At 38.2% G+C, this 22,343-nt stretch overlaps 1 protein-coding gene across 4 annotated transcripts in view; it reads left to right on the forward strand.

The window, feature by feature from the left end:
* Positions 1 to 2,754: 2,754 nt before the first annotated feature.
* LOC126292133 (zinc finger protein 865-like) overlaps positions 2,755 to 22,343 on the forward strand; it is a 59,913-nt gene continuing 40,324 nt past the window's right edge. Inside the window, exons 1-4 of one of the 4 annotated variants that reach the window (XM_049985967.1) lie at positions 2,755 to 3,665; positions 4,098 to 4,241; positions 7,633 to 7,718; positions 11,850 to 11,911. In XM_049985967.1, the coding sequence (XP_049841924.1) occupies positions 3,663 to 3,665; positions 4,098 to 4,241; positions 7,633 to 7,718; positions 11,850 to 11,911 (295 nt within the window). In that variant the 5' untranslated portion in view covers positions 2,755 to 3,662. Of the gene's footprint in view, positions 3,708 to 4,097; positions 4,242 to 7,632; positions 7,719 to 11,849; positions 11,912 to 22,343 lie in introns of all 4 variants that reach the window. The other 3 variants (XM_049985969.1, XM_049985968.1, XM_049985970.1) reach the window with 3 other exon arrangements.

A 22,343-nucleotide genomic window follows, 5' to 3' on the forward strand; every position in this document is an offset into this window, starting at 1 on the left:
ATTTACTGGGTGAGGTGGCGCAGTGGTTACTACACTGAACTCGCATTTGGAAGACAATGGTTCATATCCCCATTTGGTAATCCAAATTAAGGTTTTCTGTGAATTCCCTAAATCACTCTAGTCAAATACTAGCAGGGTTCCTTTGAAAAGGGCACAACCAACTTCCTTCCCAACTTTTCACAATCTGAGCTTGTGTCCTTCTCAATTAATCATGCTGTCAATATGGCATTAAACTCTAATCTTCTTTCCTCTTTTCTTCTGAGGTGTTTGAAAGGTTAATAAAACAACGAGTGATTAAGTATTTGAATGGCCACAAGCTACTGAACAGTAATCAGCATGGCTTAAGAGCAAGTGGAAGTACAGGAACAGCATTAATGCATTAAATAGACGAAATAATTAGAAACCTAGAAAACAACAATTGAATTGTAGGAGTTAATTTGGATCTTTCTTAAGATTTTGATGTGGTTTGTTATGAAATTCTTTTAGATAATCTGAAAGTAATGGGGACAAAAGATATAGAAAATAAGTGGTTTTGGTCTTAGTTGCAAAAAAGATCACAAATTGTGTAACTCACATCAGCTGATTCTAATCACCAAATCAGACTAGAATCTGACACAAACAAAGTTGAAATATGTACCACATGGCAATGTGTTAAGCCTCCTTCAGTTTATATAACTGAGATTCCATCCTCAGAAACTGCAACGAAAATTGTTTTTTGCAGATGACACTAGTGTAATACTGAGCGGTGTTAAGGACTCTCTGTCTACGACAGCTGATCATATTCTTAAGACCATACACTCATAGTCCAATGTCAACAGGCCAATGTTTGATGTGAAGAAAACCATTCACATTAAATTTGGAGGAATGAATCAAAACCCAGGCCTCCATTGGTGCTGGGTAGAAATGAAGCAGAAAGGGCTTAATGTGCAAAACTTTTAAAACTGTGCATTGATAAATACATAAAGTATCCCCATTCTCTCCCAGTGACTCAGTTCAACATGTTTTGCTCTGAGAATCATTTCAAAAGCATGCTCCTCAGGATGTGCTAGGAATGTCTTGTTTTGGTTCTTCCACCTCCTTGTAGCAGATTTTAATGTGCTTATAATGTTCAGAAGTGTTTTATAGTGTGTTCTTGCGTTTATATTTTTCAGAAGTGTAGTAGGTATAACAAAGTTTTGTGTCCTATTTATATTGTTGATTAGGCTACACCTTTTTTTGTATGATATAAGCTCCTTGAGGCCTAGGTACATGTGATTTTCATGCCAAATCATATATCAAGCGAGGTGCCTAAGGCAAAGTTAATGCAGTGGACTCACATTCAGGAGGAATGGATTCATACACTGTCTGCCCATCCTGATTTTGGTTTTCCAAAGGTTTCCCAAGCTGCTAAGGTCAATGCTATGATGGTTTCTTTGATGACACTATGGCCAAATTCCTCCTCTGCCCACTCGTAATCCCAGCTTACTTTACATGTGTTTCTAAATTTGTATGTTATTTCTAACATGTCTCATACTGTTGTGCTGGGTGTTAAAGTTATGAATAAATAAATACTGAATAAAGCTTCATTTTTTGTTTCTGTTTCTCTGCCACTCTCTTTTGTCCGAAGGTATTTCTGTAGAGAAATATGTTGTTAACATATTTTTCTTTGAATTTTAAAATTTGATTATGAATGTCTTAATATGTATTTGGTGGCTACCTTGGATTTTACAGTAGCTACACACATAAATTGAAGTAAATGATAACTGATGTTCATTTTTATGGGCATATTAATATACTTGGCGTCTTCGAAACATATTTTTTTATTATTACTAGTGAGTATCGTGGAGCCAGTTTCAGCTTTGTACCTAGATCAATCGCAAACAGCAATATCAGTCATATGTCATACGTGAATTTATAGATAATAATGATTAATATATATGTTAAGAGACTAACCAAATTGTTCTATAAAATTAAAGTTTTCCGCAATTCATACCCAATATATCCAATTTTCTCTATTTTAATGGAATATAACAGAAATATTAAGAACAACTTTCTGCTAATTCTGGAAGTTGACCTATTCACATGTATTAGTACATTTTGACCTTTGCGTCCTAACAGTGCTTATTTTGGTGTTTTGTTTGTTTTAGTGACAATGCAAGGACTTGGATATTTTTCTTATTAATATGCTCCCGCAAAACCAACACAAACGCAGACAGTAGTTTAACTCAGACCCACCTTTGCCCGATCAACATTAAAACTTCCAAAAAATGTTGCCATTTGATACATATTACGGAGTGTTCGCCGCGACGCTACTGTGTAATACGTCTGGCGTGAATCGGCTTTTGGCAAACTGTTTAAGTACCGGTACTGTACAATAGTTGTCGAAGCAGTACGGTAATTTCCTTATCTAATTCGAACTTATTTCCGTCACCAATGATCTCATCGTCGACAGGACTATACTTATTTTTTATTTACGCTTATTACGTCCACATACACTTATTATCATATAATTTATGAAACGTAAATACCAGTACCGATACAGCATCTTATTCTGGTTTTCTTTTAAATATTATAATGCATTTACATTAATACTTATCGCAGTTTATTGTGGTCGTCCACCACAAAAAATAACTGAACCAGCATGGCTAATTGTAAATTGTAAGTACCTTAACTTATTGAGCGAGTTCATTTCAATTCAAATTTCGAGCCATTGCTAATTTCGAGGGTACAGAGAATAGTTGTATATCTTTGTCTCATGAACGCGGGAAACTGCTTGTTTTGTTGTGTTTGTTTTTGGCATAACAATTATGTGTAACATCTGTGGCATGCGCCGTAAAATATAGTTGTAGGGCTGTAAGATAGTTGAAGCCGCTTCGCGGATATGGAAAAAGGCGAAGAAAACTCTACCATTTAAAGTTACAAAAGAATACAAACGCACTGTGTGATTATGATGATAAATAAAAAAGAAGTTCACAATTGAAGCTACGAATGATTTCCACTTACATCTATTAACTGATTTCGCGCATTCTCACCTGACGGGAGTAGACTTTCGGGAAGCTTTTTAATGTCACAGTTTGTTTAATCACAAAACTGTGGCTAAATAAAACCTCACATATATAGGCGTATGTACTTCGTAGACTGTTAATCGTTTAGTCAACATACTGTACCCCAAACAGGAGAGAAAGAGCAGACGCACGTAACTGAATAGTTAGTAATCTGCAAGTTTGTTATTCTAGACGTAATATTTCTTTTAAGGTTATAAGATTCGCAGAAATACAAACTTTATAACATTTTAAAAGTCACAAGTAACCATTACTGCAAAAAATATACTGTTACTAACATCATTTAAGCCAAGTACGTACCAATAAACCATCACAACTGTATTTCATTCTCATTAGGAATTGATGAATTGCTTTGAAAGGTTAGAGTGAGGTAGCGATATGCGCACTAGTAGAGTTTTTTTTAATATAATTCCGGTATCGTAAAAAAAAAGGCTGTAAATATGGCGAGTGTCGTCAAGAGACGGTGTTACGCTAAAGCTTGAAAGTGAAAGTACTGTGATCTTTTGTTTTGCTATTTGTTTGGTGAGAAATATCATTTTTTACCGCAAGGATTTCTGACCCATATTCTGCTACGCATTAACAAAAACCTTCGCGTAATGAAGACCTGAGTCGTAAAGCGTTATGGTTAGTTTGTGAACCTGCCTTACCAACATACATTACCTTACTGTACGTATATATTTTTGTTTTATTACAAATGCAGTGTACAGTGTTGTTCGTGTAAATTACAAACTTTCATTGCAGTATCTATTTTTGTTGTGTATTCGTAGCATCAAAACAACCATGAGCGAGTTTTGTGATGTCCACAATTTCGTCATTTGACAGTTATAGGCCTATGCTGTTGATTTGATATTAGTGTAGAAGATAAATCTAGGTAACGTACATAAAAGACGTGGGAGTAGGCAGACCGTAAAATGTGAAAATGATGATCGCGATTTACAGACTATTAGCCGCAAATTAATTGCCTATTCCTTAAGAGTTCCTGTTTACACATATAATTTTAAATTTGGTTCACCGTCAGGCTATAATAAAAAATAATAACGCTGTCCATTTTGTCAGGAAGGCGAAGACCTGCGTACATGGAAGAATAAACTCTCAGAACATCATTTGGGGCCGGTGGCCGACGGCCTGTGTATTAAGAACGAACCCCTTGCAAGAATGCAGTGCCAGCTTGCATCTGTAGGGCAAGATCCAGGTGCTCAGGTATGATGCACAGTTTTCACCATCTCACTAGGATACGAGAAAAACATATTATATATGTTCATCCCAGAGTGTGTACTACAATGTTTCCATTTTATAGTTTCCATCCTTGCTAAAAATTCAGTCATTTCATTTTGGAATGGGCTAATCACTTCCATATAGTTGTACTAGCAATGATGCAGACTAATGGTAGTGTATCATAAGGCGGTTAATTTTATTTATACTGATTAATTTCTACTGAATATTTTAAAATTAATTAAGTGACAATTCAGTTTTATTCATTATGAAACAGCTCTCATAATGGAAGAACAACTTCTCTGGACAAAATGCCATGAATTCTTTCAAATATACTTAATATGACTCAACAGGTATTAAAAGAAAAAGATGACATAGAAACTAATGATGATCTTTATAAAATACATACTATTTCATGCAGAAATTACTTAAATCATTGGTATATTTACTTTACTTTCCTTATTCATTTTTACAATAATAATATTACTGATTACTGATATATTTTTCAGCTGCATAATTGAATGCACGCCAAATCCCTCCTTCCTTCTCCCCACCCCCCACCCATCCCTCACACACTCATATGCATTGTCATGACATCTCAACATTGGTATAATGTTAATGCCAAACAGCCTACGAGACAACACACTTGACGTGGTTCCCCTTGAGATCCTTAGAAACTGTTTATGAGAAGAACTCAGGTATAAAATGTTACGTTAAAAGCTAAATTATTTGTGAACAGTGAGTAGCAATTTGTTTCTGTCTTCATGTGGTGATCGGCATTTTTAAGGGGGGTAGGACGTCAAACGGGCCGACTTGGAGCAGGAGCGTCACCACAGGACATTTTAATTTATACTGTCTATACTTTTACAAATAAATTCATAAAACTTTGTCACCATGACCAGGAAGGACTTAGGACTAACATTCATCACAGTTTGCATTTGTTGCTATAGGCACAGTTTTGTTCCTAAGTAAGAGAGATTGTTCGATGAATTTTTCATAGCATACAAACAGTAGTTACAGGTGTACAAAACTCTAAAATTTTCCCAATCTATTAAAAACTGTGGAAAAATTGAGATAATTAACTATAAAATTTGAATTTTTTTGAACATGAAGTTTAAAATGTAACAGTTTATTCACTTTTTCATAAAGTAAATAACCAATAGAGTTTCATACACCTTTATCTATGGTTTGTATGCTGTGCAAAAGTCATCGAAGAATCTCTCTTTCTTAGGAAGAAAACTGTACCTATAGCAACAAATGCAGCCAGTAGTAAGTGAAAAAATGATGAAATTTCACATGTAAAAAAACTGGTTTTTACATTTTTGAGCTTCCACTGCTGTGAGTATGAGTCCTGAACCCTTCCTGGTCATGCTGTTAAAGTTTTATGAATTTATTTGTAAAAGTATAGACAGTGGAAATTAAAATGTCCTGTGGTGCCTCTCCTGCTCCAAGTCGGCCCGTTTGACGTCCTACCCCCTTAAGCCCAGTTATTGACAGTGGTAGTATCATCAGTAGGTTAACTTATTTATTTAAAACCTCCATGTCAACTAAATTATTACAAGTTTATTCTTTCTACATAAGGTAACCTAGCAGCATAAAATAAATATTAATAAACCAGTTACATCTCATAGTGGACATTGTCCAGTGAATAGTCTGACAGTATTGTTGGTTGAGATGTTCCCTTACACACGTATAAGATGGTCATCCCAGTGCATAAACGTCTTGCAAGACCCCCTCCTCCACAAACTTTGGTCCGCAGCTCATGGTCTACTGGCTAGCATTGCTGTCTCTGGGTCACGGGATCCCGGGTTCGATTCCCGGCTGGGTTGGGGATTTTCTCTGCCTGGGGACTGGGTGTTCATGTTGTCCTCATCATTTCATCATCATCATCATTCGTGACAGTGGCTGGATTTGACTGTGTAAAAATTGGAGTGTGTAAAAAAATTGGGACTATGTACAGGTGCTGATGACAGTGCAGTTGAGCGCACCACAAATCAAATATCGTCATCATCACCATCCACAAATTAGTAGAATTGTTTCTGCTTTTTTGTTTTTTTTCTTTCTCTCTTTTAAGTGGTACATTATATTTTCCATATATATTACTTGTGTAGGGACTATGAAGGTCAAATTATAACATTGGTTTCCTCAGGAGCTTATAAGTTGTCATTTTGGCCACCTTCAAGCCCTGAAAGGAACTGGAGAAAAATGTTAGTATATGGTTAACTTAAAAGCATTCACTGCTGCACACTTTATTGTTATTTGAAGCATATTGATGGAGATGAAGGGAAGTACAAGAAATCTGACATCTTCAATAATAAAAAATTTAATAAATCTTCAATATCTATGTTATTTACAACATTTACGCCTATAGGGTGCTGAAATAATTGTATATCTTTGGCAGCCTTTATGAAGTAGGCCTACAGCAAGCTCTCAATTATTCATCTGAATTCAGACCAAAAACAGAACAGATAACTGTAAAACAAGGGCAATCCAAAACAAACATGCTTTTACTGAAAACTACTATTTGCTCTATTTACAAAACAAGCTAGCCTGCATGTCACATTTTCTACTGTGTTACTTAAGTGTTAGTTACCAAATAATGTTAACTTATTTACAAATTTACATTTAGAACACGCTCTATTTTATCACTTACTTTCTGTGTATTACCAGGAAAAATTAATCCTTTCATTTTTCCTTTTTCTGTTTTTATTCACCTTTTTCATAGTGGCAGTTGTCATTTTCTGGAGAGTCAAAACATCAGTATAGTCCAGTTAATGTTGTGTTGCATACTCTAATAACACATCAACACATTTCACTGCCCAATGTTGATGATAGTGAGCTGTTTTCACTTGCTTTCTCTTCCGAACACACGTTGTTCACTATATCATCACGTAGCTGCTCAGATCCCAATTCTTAGGTATTTCTATCTAACCACTCCTAGATATTGTTGTCAACTAAATCCCTTCAAGCAGAAACCTGTTTTCCAAGCAAAAAAATTCACTCTAATTGTAAAAACTACTTAAGGTTCATTTTTTATTAAATGGTGTAATAGTGCACAGATAATTTGCAAATTCTATTATCCATGACCGGATAGTCTGAAGCTTGCTTTGTTATAAAAAGACTGGGAAACTGCATTCCATGATATTGTTTTCAGTTTGTTCTGGGGACCATGTTGGTTGTCAGCAGTTTTGTGTTTTGACAGAATTGTTCTCTTCTTTGCTGCCTCATCCAGTTCATTAAATTTCAGTGGAGTAACTGCTGATTTTGAAATCAAGACGACAGTTCACTATTTGACACTTTTTTATGTATACATGTAGATTTCACTCTTTTATTCTCCTCTCAACAGAATCAAAATAAACTGGAGATTTAACTGTTGCAGATTCATGGACATCCATCATGGGATCCATCAGAAATCAAACGGGAGCCAGGTATGGGCATCGACTGTCAGGGACATCAAGGACATGGGTAATTAATGTAGAAAGCAATGTTATTGCAGTGCACTGTGTAGTCTAATCTTTTCATCGGATTTATCTTCTTAATACCCAGTAATTTTCACTCCTGTTTTATTAACAGCACATAATTTTGGCTGGTTAGGAGTAATTTGTATGTACTGTATAAATTGTTTTGTATTATTCATATAGTAGTCATAGACTTGTGCCAGAATTAAAATAAAAGCTTTACATTGTTTAATGCACGAAAAGACAGATGGGCTGTTGGATCTTCTCTTCAGGAAGCGCAACTCTTAGTAATGCCGGAATGCATGCGTAAAAATGAATAACAGCAATCCTACTTTTCAGAACCACATATTCTTTTTTCAGAAAATGAAAATGATAGTGTGGTTATTGTAGTGTTCTCATGCCATCACCCTAGAGAACGTTAAACATTATGTGCATGCAAATGTCAATAGAGAAAGAACAGTATGACGAAACTAGTAAGTTCTGTGAGATGTGTGGAACAATCCACAAATTCCTGAAGAGAAAAACCGGTTCCACTAAACTGCACATTCCATCTGCACTATGCTGAACTGAAACTCAGATGCATAGGAACAGAATAGGTAGCTTTGAGACTGCAGTTCACAGAAATGCCACAACAGATGTTCTGGGGTAAACAGTATATATACCTAATATACGTGAAGACAATTAAATATGTGTAGCATTGTGGATAAAGTTTGTGAGTGCAAAAAAATCACATGATGCAACAGAAACACATACAGAAAAAAGCAGCCATCAGTAAAAGGAAAGTAGCAGAAGGTGCGTTCATTCAGCTATAGTTTAATATCACACTTACTACGGGTGAAGCAGCAGATAGAACGTCTGCAGGTGTGTTCTGCTTGTCAGAACTTCACATGGGAATCACTGAAATCAAACACATTCATCTTGGTAGGTACAAACAAATACCATACTAATCTTCTTTTAGTAGACCAGTCTCAACTGGACATTCTCGATATCTCTCTGTCCTTAGCATCACTTGCTTGTAGCTTCTTCCTCTCTTACACCTGTTAGAATGTTGTCAGTAAACATCAAAAGGTGGCTTGAATGAGGATCATCTTTAACTTCTGTGTGGCAATTTTTAACCTATGTGAACCATTCATAACACCAAGTATGGTTTAAATACAAATCACTTTAGGTTTCCTGCATCATTTGGTGTGTCTCTGTAAAGGTTTTCTTGAGTTTTGCACAAAACTTAATGCAGACATGTGCTCATCTAACACTTCCGTCTTGAACTGTGAAATTGTAAACTGTGTGAGAACGTTCTACTTAACACAGTAATGAACAATAATTAACGGACATACAACAATGAAACTTCTGGCAGTTACACATTAAACATAGGCATGTGCAGAGATGCAAACCACATTTCGCTCCAACACATGATTGGTGGAAGTTATGAATATTTCGGAATTTTTTGAACAGACCTCATATTTTACCTTTCATCCAGAGAATTATCTTCTGGGACAGTGCACAAGAAGTAGATCATGTAACAATTCAGCAGAAACAAGCTGTAGGAATACTGTGTAAAGCAGGTAACTTTGCATATTAAAGAGGTCTCTTTATGGATATTTTAATTGTAGATTCACTTCCAGTATGTTTCTTAGGTACTGCTTTTTGCTGCTGACAATAAAAGTCAGTTTCAGCTGCTCTGTGATATGTGTTATTTAAATATGACACACAAGAATCATTTCTTTAGAGGGGAAATATGTAGCAGAGTACAAAGGCTTTAAACAAGCTCCAATATAACAGTTAAAACAAAAAGATAAAAAGCTATCATTCCTTCTATGGGTTATCTGTGCAAGCCACCCCCAGTCTAGGGGCTAATGGACTATTTTATTGTTGATTCAAAATTGACACTGCCTTTACTTCAGTACCACCTTTTGTGGCCTACGTACTAGACCCATCTACCACTTCAGTATGAAAGTGGTTTGTTCTGTAAAGGATCCTGACTGACAAAGCTTTCCCATGCACTGTCTGAGTTACCAGTGGGGTGAATGGGACAGGAATCGCATTCTGAGACCAGGCAGTCAGGGAGAGGCATTATACCTTTCTCATCCTGATTCCAAGCGGAGCTTGACATCTTTTTTAATTCGTCTGTCCTAATGGTTTCTCGGACTCTGTTCCATCCCTGTTCAACTACCGTGACCCTCCTGATTGGCTGGAGATTTGTTCACCAACTGCAGGGTGCACTCAACTGTACTTGCTACTGATGAATATAGTTAAATTGTGCCTTTGAAACCTCCTGGTTTACTTCAGTATCCCTCGGATGCTCATAACCCTCTAGCATCTGGACGTAACTGGTTATTTATATTAAAGCATTGAAAATTCCTGTAGCTACCTAGCATGTAGCATTGTTAAGTTATATGACAATTAGTAGTGTGTTGTGAACTAGTCTCATTCTTTTATAGAAGTGGATTCTTTTTAGTATTAGTCTAATCATGTAAATATCAAGCTACTAATTCTAAATTAGTTTATTTACTTAGTGACTATTTAGTGCCAGAACTGAAGAATTTCTACAAACAATGTTTCATTTAGTGTATGGCCATTCAAGTCTATCTGTGGTTCATGGATGCCTTTTGTATGTGTTTGAAATTAAGTACAAGTTTTGTGTGAACTGAATTGTTTGCTATGAACCAGTAGCAGGCACTTTCAGCTGCAGTCTGGGTTGTGCCTAATACGATTGAATTTTGTCATTGTGAAGTATGCTTGTGTCACCAGGAAACACTGCATTTTTAATACCAGCATTGTGTTAATTATATAGTTTACAAGCATGAAACACTGAAGGAATATTAGGGTTTAATGTCAGCAGTAAAGACAACATGGAAGATGGGGAGGGGTGAGGGGGAATCTGCCATGTCCATTTTCAAAGTGTTGGTTGATTAAAAATTCAAGGTAGCCCAGTAATGAACCTTTTTAACACCATGTTATGTGGTCCCTCTTATAAATTTCATTTTATTCCTATGGAGGAGTTTATGAAATTGAACCTTTGTTTTCTGTTATAAAGGTAAGATTCTATCCATGTAAGAAGAACGCCAGTAATTGCACCCTGCCAGCACTAATGAATACTAATATTTTTGTAGCCAAAGACCTTATACATTGAATTTTGTAACATATTTGCTCTGCCATTGCTTTAAGTATTGTCCATTCTTTCACTCATGTTCTGTAATCCATGATGAAAGATGACCTTCATGGATATGAACTGAATCAGAGTAAACATTGACAAATACAAGATTAGATGGAAAAGTCTAGAGGTGGCCTTTGTGTGGCAGGGGATAGGGGATGGTTGATGTCATGTCAATGAAAAGGGGGGGTGGAGGTTTATGGTGTCAGCAGGCAGCAGTCGTCGTGGTGATAGTGGCGGTAATAATGAAGATGAACATTAAGGTGAACTATGAAAGTGAACAATAACATCTGACCTACAGTCCTGAGTCCCTAATGTGTTAGGTATCTTATGCCCCAGGTGTGCTTTCTCTGTTTAATTCCAGAAGATCGCCTGTGCCATTTGCTGTTCCCATACATGAGAAGAATGTCAAATCATATAAATGGTTGTCACTTGTGTATCTTGATAAACAAAGTACACTGATAAACCAAAATGCTGCTACCACATGCCTAATGACAAGTTGGTCCATCTTTGGATGGCAATACAGCATTAATTCTGAATAGCATGACGTTGACAAGCCCTTGGTAGTTTTCTAGAGGCATGTGCCACTAAATGTTACACACAGGTCACACAATTCTCATAAATTATGCAAGGTGCATTCTGTATTAAGGGCAGTGCTGAAAAGTTGAAATAGGGGAAAGAACCTTTCACAAAACTTGCATTTTAATGACTGTTTTGTGTTCAGCACTCTCAAAAACAAGGGTATTAACTGTTTACACCAATAAAAAAGATAAAAGTTTAATTTGGTTGCACTTAACTGTGATTATCTTCCTTGTCACATATCAAAGCACATAATTTTATCATATACATTGTTAAACTAATTGAGAATGTTTCAGTAAATAACATGGAACGCTGAAAAGTTCATTGTATTGCAAATAATTTTCATTGCAGAATAATGTATCTGTGGCCTATTTTGTTTAATATTTATGTCTTGCTTTTACATTGCAGGCCCGGTCCTGGAATGGAAAATTTCTCACCACCAAGAGATTTTAACCCAGGAAAAGTAACAGGTTTGTGACACTATCAGTTCCAAAACCCACAAGAGATTCTTACATACTGAGTTCTTTTTCTTAAGATAGGTACCGACAAACAATTTGCAATACAAATGTTCTGTTGTGCAAGTTAACAAAATTTCTGTCTGTTTCATGGAAATGTTACAGGCTTATAAGTTCACCCTCATATACAAGACATGGTATTGATTCACTTCTGATCGTGCCTCCCCTGGCCCAAAAGTCTTCAATCCAATGGCATGCTTTATTTAGTACTAGTGAACCTGGTGATGTTTCACAATTGTTAAACATGTAAGGAAAATGGATATACATCCTAATCTCCTCTTCCCCCCCTCCATGTCCATTTCCTCCCCCCTCCCCCATGTCCATCTCCCCCCCCCCCCAATCTCTCTCTCTCTCTCTCTCTCTCTCTCTCTCTCTCTCTCTCTCTCTCTCTCTCTCTCTTCCTCCTCTCTCTGACCTTGAGTCTGGTTGATTGTTATTGCAAACAAAACCTTGATTGGAAACTGAAGTCACTTAAAATGAATGGCTTCAGTGACAGTATTTTGCATAGATCTAATCTGAAAATGGGTAGGATTACAAAGTTTTCCACAATTATAAAGTTTCTGTATTAGTATTATAATCATAAGCTGGTGAGCTATAAATAGAACTTTTCTATTTTCTCTTAAAACTGACTGTGAGACAGAAAGCAGATCAGAACCTCATTTCTGTATATAGTTTTCCTTTAAAAGTATGTTGATCTACATGGAGAAACAATATATATGGGAGAAACAATTTGTCCAGTAGTTTAATGCCCTGATATCATAGTTAAAACTGACTGCAAGAAAGCAAATGAAACTGCACTTTTCACAAAACAGCATTTTCCTTCTCGCAGTCAGTTTTAGCAGAAAAACTTGTACATTGTTGTTTAAAAGTATGAATGTTTATTAAAGTATAATATAAAAATATGAAATAAATTGGTCAAGAACTTTTCAAGATTTTTGCTAATGATGTTTCTCCTTTATATATTATTTATATATTTATATACCATATATACACTGATGAGCCTAAACATTACGACCACTGCCCACCGTGAGGCTCAATGCCTCCTGATGGTGTTTCAGGCACGCTACGCAGTAATGAAAGAATGTAAGTGGAACAGACACAATTGGGCAGTTGTTATAGTGAAGATGTGGGCTGCAAATCCGGATGTTCACTGAGATAAGCAGTTTTGACAAAGGGCACATTGTTGTGCCACTACAGATGGGAACGAGAATGTCTGAAATGGTGAAGCTTGTCGCCTCTTCAGCACCTATGGAAAGAGGTGAAGGATGTTTAAATAATGAGTAGGTTGTATGGTGTTGGACGGCCACATCTCATCACAAAATGTTGTGGTTGGAGGATCCGCCACTGTGTAATCCAGAGTATTCAGTGATCTGTGACTGACCTGACAGAGTTAATTACTGGTGGATGCAAAATTGTATCGGAGCACACTGGTCAAAGGCCATTGTTGAACATGGAGCTTCACATCACACAACCCCTAAGTGTTTCTGTGTTGACCCAACATCATCATTTATGATTGGAGTGGGCTCGGCATCACAGAGTTTTCGCCGTGAATCAACATAAGTGTGCCAAATGACTCTCATTTCTTGTTACACTAGGTCAATGGTTGGGTCCTTACACAATGTGATCCAGGCGAATGGCTGTATGAAACATGCACCGCACCGCAGGTGAAGACTGGTGAGGGCAGACTTATTCTATGGGGCACATTGAGTTGGGCATCCATGGGATCTGTGGTGCTAATTGAAGGCACCATCACAACAGTGAATTGTGTGAACATTTTTGTGAGCCACCTGCATCACTACATTTTTAAATTAAGTGTCCCCCTCCAGCAGTGACATCTTCCAGCAGGATAGCTGTCCTTGTTGCAAGGTCAGAATCATGCTACACTGGTTTGATGGGTGTTATAGTGAATTCACATTGCTGTCTTGGCCAACAAATGTGCCCGATCTGTACCCATTGGAACACACACTGAGGGTCAGTTGTGTGCTCTTAAACCACCATACTGTAATTTGCAGTAATTGCTTGATCTGTATGTAGACATCTGGTACACATACTTCTGGACTCCTGTTAACGACTTGTAGTATCCGTGCCAAGCAGAATCTCTGTCGTACTGTGTTTGAAGAGAGGAACAACATGCTATTAAACATGTGACCTAATGTTTTGATTCACTGGGGTATTAAAAAGTATGTAGCCTGTAACCATCCAAACATTTATCAGAATATTGTGTAAAAAAATTGAAGTAAATTGGTCAAGAATTTTTCCAGATACGTGCTATCAATATTTTGCCTTTATATGTCATGTGTATAGTTATACAATAGAGATTTGAAAAGTCCGTGCAAAAATAAAAACTACTTACGTGTTTGAGGTAAACCTTTTTTATTTTTCGACATAGTCTCCTTTTAGACTTATACACTTTGTCCAATGCTGTTCTAATACGTTGATTCCTTCTGAATAATAGGAATTGTCCAAGTCTGCAAAATAGCTATTAGTTGCTGCAATCACTTCCACATTTGAATAAAATCTTTGTCCCGCCACCATTTCTTCAAATTGGGGAACAAATAGTAGTCTAAGGGAGCCAAGTCTGAAGAATAGAGGGGATGTGAATTGAGTTGGAATCCTATTTCCATTAATTTTGTGACCACAACTGCTGAGGTCTGTGCTGATGCATTATCGTGATGGAAAATGACTTTTTTGCGGTTCAATTGCCGGCGTTTTTCTTGCAGCTTGGTTTTCAAATGGTCCAATAATGATGAATATAGTTTTACCCTTTTCCAGATAGTAAATGAGGATTATCTATTGCGAATATCAGAAGAGAGTCGCCATAACCTTTCCGGGCGAAGGAATGGTCTTTGTCTTTTTTGGTAACCCATTGTTTAGATTCCCACAGTGACGAAACAACACTTAAAGTCCTGCAGGTTCTTCCTGAACAGCTGCAAACCATCCTTGCAACACTTCACACAATTCCGTTTTTTGTCAAGAGTGAGCAATCATGGAACCCATCTTGCGGATAGCTTTCTCATGTCCAAATGTTTATGCTAAATATTATCTACCCATTCAATCGAGATGCCCACAGCACTAGCAATCTCATGCACCTAAACTATTCTGTCATCCATCACCAAATCATGGATTTTATCAATGATTTCTGGAGTCGTACCATCCACAGGGCGTCCAGAATGTCCAGCATCACTTGTGCCAATATGGCCACTCCGAAAATTTTGAAACCACTTATAAACTGTTCTAATCAAAGGTGCAGAGTCACTGTAATGTTTATCAAGCTTCTCTTTAGTCTCCTGAGGCGTTTTGCCTTTCAGAAAGTAATGTTTAATCACCACATGAATTTCTTTTTCGTTCAATTTTTGACAGCCACTCGACTTCCTTGGTTCACACAAATGCTAAACACAAAGGAATAGACCAATATGGCTGAAACTTGCTGTGCATTCTTTCCAAAGATGGTACTAACTAAACATGATCTTGATACGCATCGGTGGGCCATCTCTCACACTTTGCACGGATTTTTCAAATGCTCCTCGTATATTAAAAATGTATAGCCTTTGTCCATCCAAATATTCATTAAAGCATTGTGTAAAAATTTGAAGTAAGTTGGTCAAGAACTTTTCAAGATTTTTGTAAACAACTTTAAACAATGTCTTGTCTTGACATAGTGGTATAGGTTCTGGCAACTCATGTCTTATTTATTACGCAAAACTGAACTGAATTTTATGACAAAACCCATCATCAGATGATCTGTAACAGAACATCTTATACATTTTGGTATATTTGTTGCATTACATGTAAGTTACTTGTGAATAATATCATTTTACATACATTTTCAAGTCCTGACTTCCATGTAGTATTGTTTATGTTGCTGTCTATTTGTTACTGATTATATTTTATGTAAATGTTTTATGGAATGTTCTGACTTTTCTGGTAGTAGTGTTGATAAATGAGTCTTAGTTTGTAGTTGACAGTTAGCGACAGCAGTTGTGACAAATAAACAAATTGATCTGAAATATAAACACTTTATCAAAAACTTTAGTGACGTCGTCCACCAAGATCCAGGATAAACCATAATACAACCAGAGACAAAATTTAACTTAAATAAAACAGATATCCATTCAGTATAACCCAATAACATCACAGGTAGAATTGTCAACAAGTGCAACAAGTGCATGTAACCATACAATATTGCTGATTGTCTGACATAATTCCTGTCACAAAATTTCAGCTGGGAACTAAGTTTATTTCTGACCATGATTAATAACATTTCAGACAGTAACACACAGCTGATTGCTGCTAGAATAACAACAAAAGAATATAATTTGTAACCAAATAGACAGCAACAGAAATAACAAAATCACTGATCATATGTCACATCTGCTGTCACTAAATGTATTTTGTATTGTACTGTATTTATTGGTTCTGTTGTTTACAAAAGTATCTTTTGCATAAGACATTGGACAACTCATCAGACTAAAACTTATTTCAGAATACTCCTAAAAGAAAAGTCAGAACATACCACAAAACTGGTTATTGTTTCCACATTTATATAAAATATAATCAGTAACAAATGGACAGCGACAGAAACAACGATATTGCATGGAAGTTGTGACTTGAAAACATATGTAAAGTCACATTATTCATAAGTAACTTACTTGTAATACAATAGATGTACCACAATTTATGAGATGTTTCATTACAGATAACCTGATTATGGCTGTACATCCAAAATAGGCCTACAGTTAAAATGAAAATAATATGCATAGCAGAATAACTAGTTATATAAATATATTATGTCCTTGAAAGACATTTATTACACAGCGGGCCCAGAAGATTACCAAAAAAAGGAGTAGTTATTGGCGCTTTGTAACTTATTCCTCATGTGTGAGCACAAAATATGGTCCATAATTGTACAACAAATTTATGTCAATGTTTTCAGTTCCGTATATCTGTTATGTAGCTTTTCTTAAAAACTGAAATGACAGGGAAAAGGAAAGCTTTGCAGTTCCGGCCACTAACAGCCAATCTGATCCAGTTGCCTGCTGCGCCCTCTGCAGCAAGTAGCATCGTTGAGATGCTCGTTAGATTAGCAGACCTGGTACTGATACTACTCGGTGAAGCAGTATCACGAAGCGAGTGCACTCACCAAGGAAAAATCTCTGGCAGTACCGAGAATTGAACCTGAGTCCCCCACATACTGCACGGCAGTAACCCACACTGTTCAATTGGCTACAGAAGCAGACCCAAAAGAAACAAAAACTGGAAGGGCATGTACTACTTTCTGGTCAAAATGGCATACAATAGAAAATAAATGTTTTCCTTCCTTATTTCATTTACATTTCTAAATTCTGCCATTTTGCATACATTGTCATTAGGTACTTCAGTTTTGAACCCAGATTGAAGGCCATTCTGCTGCAAAACCCTTTGTATTTCCTAAATATATCAGGTCAACTTAATTGGGGTATAATAATCATAGTTCTGAAAATGAACTGAAAAGTAGAAAATACTGTTCACGAAAAGAGGATTGCAGCTTATTTATCTAATCCAGCCACCGAGTTTAGATTTTCCACACTTTTCAGAAATCATTCCAGATTAATGCTGAGATGATTGATACTGATAGTCGAATTATGCCCCTTTTCTTATCCATTTTTAAACATGTTGTTGTTGTTGTTGTCTTCAGTCCTGAGACTGGTTTGATGCAGCTCTCCATGCTACTCTATCCTGTGCAAGCTGCTTCATCTCCCAGTACCTACTGCAACCTACATCCTCCTCAATCTGCTTGGTGTATTCATCTCTTGGTCTCCCTCTACGATTTTTACCCTCCACACTGCCCTCCAATGCTAAATTTGTGATCCGTTGATGCCTCAAAACATGTCCTACCAACCGATCACTTCTTCTAGTCAAGTTGTGCCACAAACTTCTCTTCTCCCCAATCCTATTCAATACCTCCTCATTAGTTACGTGATCTACCCATCTAATCTTCAGCATTCTTCTGTAGCACCACATTTCGAAAGCATCTATTCTCTTCTTGTCCAAACTAGTTATCGTCCATGTTTCACTTCCATACATGGCTACACTCCAAACAAATACACTCCTGGAAATGGAAAAAAGAACACATTGACACCGGTGTGTCAGACCCACCATACTTGCTCCGGGCACTGTGAGAGGGCTGTACAAGCAATGATCACACGCACGGCACAGCGGACACACCAGGAACCGCGGTGTTGGCCGTCGAATGGCGCTAGCTGCGCAGCATTTGTGCACCGCCGCCGTCAGTGTCAGCCAGTTTGCCGTGGCATACGGAGCTCCATCGCAGTCTTTAACACTGGTAGCATGCTGCGACGGTGTGGACGTGAACCGTATGTGCAGTTGACGGACTTTGAGCGAGGGCGTATAGTGGGCATGCGGGAGGCCGGGTGGACGTACCGCCGAATTGCTCAACACGTGGGGCGTGAGGTCTCCACAGTACATCGATGTTGTCGCCAGTGGTCGGCGGAAGGTGCACGTGCCCGTCGACCTGGGACCGGACCGCAGCGACGCACGGATGCACGCCAAGACCGTAGGATCCTACGCAGTGCCGTAGGGGACCGCACCGCCACTTCCCAGCAAATTAGGGACACTGTTGCTCCTGGGGTATCGGCGAGGACCATTCGCAACCGTCTCCATGAAGCTGGGCTACGGTCCCGCACACCGTTAGGCCGTTTTCCGCTCACGCCCCAACATCGTGCAGCCCGCCTCCAGTGGTGTCGCGACAGGCGTGAATGGAGGGACGAATGGAGATGTGTCGTAGTCAGCGATGAGAGTCGCTTCTGCCTTGGTGCCAATGATGGTCGTATGCGTGTTTGGCGCCGTGCAAGTGAGCGCCACAATCAGGACTGCATACGACCGAGGCACACAGGGCCAACACCTGGCATCATGGTGTGGGGAGCGATCTCCTACACTGGCCGTACACCTCTGGTGATCGTTGAGGGGACACTGAATAGTGCACGGTACATCCAAACCGTCATCGAACCCATCGTTCTACCATTTCTAGACCGGCAAGGGAACTTGCTGTTCCAACAGGACAATGCACGTCCGCATGTATCCCATGTCACCCAACGTGCTCTAGAAGGTGTAAGTCAACTACCCTGACCAGCAAGATCTCCGGATCTGTCCCCCATTGAGCATGTTTGGGACTGGATGAAGCGTCGTCTCACGCAGTCTGCACGTCCAGCACGAACGCTGGTCCAACTGAGGCGCCAGGTGGAAATGGCATGGCAAGCCATTCCACAGGACTACATCCAGCATCTCTATGATCATCTCCATGGGAGAATAGCAGCCTGCATTGCTGCGAAAGGTGGATATACACTGTACTAGTGCCGACATTGTGCATGCTCTGTTGCCTGTGTCTATGTGCCTGTGGTTCTGTCAGAGTGATCATGTGATGTATCTGACCCCAGGAACGTGTCAATAAAGTTTCCCCTTCCTGGGACAATGAATTCACGGTGTTCTTATTTCAATTTCCAGGAGTGTACTTTCAGAAACGACTTCCTGATGCATAAATCTATATTCGATGTTAACCAATTTCTCTTCTTCAGAAACGCTTTCCTTGCCATTGCCAGTCTACATTTTATATCCTCTCTACTTCAACCATGATCAGTTATTTTACTTCCTAAATAGCAAAACTCCTTTACTACTTTAAGTGTCTCATTTCCTAATCTAATTCCCTCAACATCACCCGACTTAATTTGATTACATTCCATTATCCTCGTTTTGCTTTTGTTGATGTTCATCTTATATCCTCTTTTCAAGACACTGTCCATTCTGTTCAACTGCTCTTCCAAGTCCTTTGCTGTCTCTGACAGAATTACAATGTCATCGGTGAACCTCAAAGTTTTTACTTCTTCTCCATGAATTTTAATACCTACTCCAAATTTTTCTTTTGTTTCCTTTACTGCTTGCTCAATATACAGATTGAATAACATCGGGGAGAGGCTACAACCCTGTCTCACTCCTTTCCCAACCACTGCTTCCCTTTCATGCCCCTCGACTCTTATAACTGCCATCTGGTTTCTGTAGAAATTGTAAATAGCCTTTCGCTCCCTGTATTTTACCCCTGCCAACTTTAGAATTGGAAAGAGAGTATTCTAGTCAACATTGTCAAAAGCTTTCTCTAAGTCTACAAATGCTAGAAACGTAGGTTTGCCTTTTCTTAATCTTTCTTTTAAGATAAGTCGTAAGGTCAGTATTGCCTCACGTGTTCCAACATTTCTACGGAATCCAAACTGATCCTCCCCGAGGTCCGCATCTACCAGTTTTTCCATTCGTCTGTAAAGAATTCGCGTTAGTATTTTGCAGCTGTGACTTATTAAACTGATAGTTCGGTAATTTTCACATCTGTCAGCACCTGCTTTCTTTGGGATTGGAATTATTATATTCTTCTTGAAGTCTGAGGGTGTTTCACCTGTCTCATACATCTTGCTCACCATCTGGTAGAGTTTTGTCATGACTGGCTCTCCCAAGGCCGTCAGTAGTTCTAATGGAATGTTGTCTACTCCGGGGGCCTTGTTTCGACTCAGGTCTTTCAGTGCTCTGTCAAAGTCTTCACGCAGTATCTTACCTCCCATTTCGTCTTCATCTACATCCTCTTCCATTTCCATAATATTGTCCTCAAGTACATCGCCCTTGTATAAACCTTCTATATACTCCTTCCACCTTTTTGCCTTCCCTTCTTTGCTTAGAACTGGGTTGCCATCTGAGCTCTTGATATTCATACACGTGGTTCTCTTCTCTCCAAAGGTCTCTTTAATTTTCCTGTAGGCAGTATCTATCTTACCCCTAGTGAGATAAGCTTCTACATCCTTACATTTGTCCTCTAGCCATCCCTGCTTAGCCATTTTGCACTTCCTGTCAATCTCATTTTTGAGACGTTTGTATTCCTTTTTGCCTGCTTCATTTACTGCATTTTTATATTTTCTCCTTTCATCAATTAAATTCAATATTTCTTCTGTTACCCAAGGATTTCTAGCAGCCCTCATCTTTTTACCTACTTTATCCTCTGCTGCCTTCAGTACTTCATCCCTCAGAGCTACCCATTCTTCTTTTACTGTGTGTCTTTCCCCCATTGCTGTCAATTGTTCCCTTATGCTCTCCTTGAAACTCTGTACAACCTCTGGTTCTTTCAGCTTATCCAGATCCCTTGTCCTTAAATTCCCACCTTTTTGCAGTTTCTTCAGTTTTAACCTACAGGTCATAACCAATAGATTGTAGTCAGAGTCCACATCTGCCCCTGGAAATGTCCTACAATTTAAAACCTGATTCCTAAATCTCTGTCTTACTACTATATAATCTATCTGATACCTTTTAGTATCTCCAGGATTCTTCCATGTATACAACCTGCTTTTATGATTCTTGAACCAAGTGTTAGCTATGATTAAGTTATGCTCTGTGCAAAATTCTACCAGACGGCTTCCTCTTTCATTTCTTAGCCCCAATCCATAATCACCTACTATGTTTCCTTCTCTCCCTTTTCCTACTGACGAATTCCAGTCACCCATGACTATTAATTTTTCGTCTCCCTTCACTAGCTGCATAATTTCTTTTATCTCATCATACATTTCATCAATTTCTTCATCATCTGCAGAGCTAGTTGGCATATAAACTTGTACTACTGTAGTAGGCATGGGCTTTGTGTCTATCTGGGCCACAATAATGCGTTCACTATGCTGTTTGTAGTAGCTTACCCGCACTCCTATTTTTTTATTCATTATTAAACCTACTCCTGCATTACCCCTATTTGATTTTGTATTTATAACCCTGTATTCACCTGACCAAAAGTCTTGTTCCTCCTGCCACCGAACTTCACTAATTCCCACTATATCTTACTTTAACCTATCCATTTCCCTTTTTAAATTTTCTAACCTACCTGCCCTATTAAGGGCTCTGACATTCCACGCTCCGATCCGTAGAATGCTAGTTTTTAAACATTGTAGAATGAAAAAAATATTTATGCTGCTTTTGGTTATTGTTATAATTTTCGTTTTAACATTTCTTAGGCAAACATTATGAGCATCCTGATTTTCTTCTCTTAAAAGTTCCAGGTGTGTAATGTGTTCGATGGTCTTCTTCCATCGATGAAAATAGGCTGACTAGAAAATAATTTCAATTTTTGTGTAACTTGGGAAGGGAGGGGACAGGGGAGCAAGCACACTACACTGCCTCGTACAGTAGATTCAATGTGCTTTAGAGTTGTGATTGTGAGACAGCCACATTTGCCTATGTAACTGTTCAGAATGAGACTTGCAATTTAAAGGCCTCCAAATGTGAAATCTATTTTGTAATAAAGTTTTTAATGGTGAAAATCTCAAAGGTAAAGATACTCATCACAAAATCCGTGCTCTGTATGGACAGAATG

The sequence above is a fragment of the Schistocerca gregaria genome, chromosome 9 (genome assembly GCF_023897955.1).
Source record: "Schistocerca gregaria isolate iqSchGreg1 chromosome 9, iqSchGreg1.2, whole genome shotgun sequence".
Classification (NCBI taxonomy): Eukaryota; Metazoa; Arthropoda; class Insecta; order Orthoptera; family Acrididae; genus Schistocerca; species Schistocerca gregaria.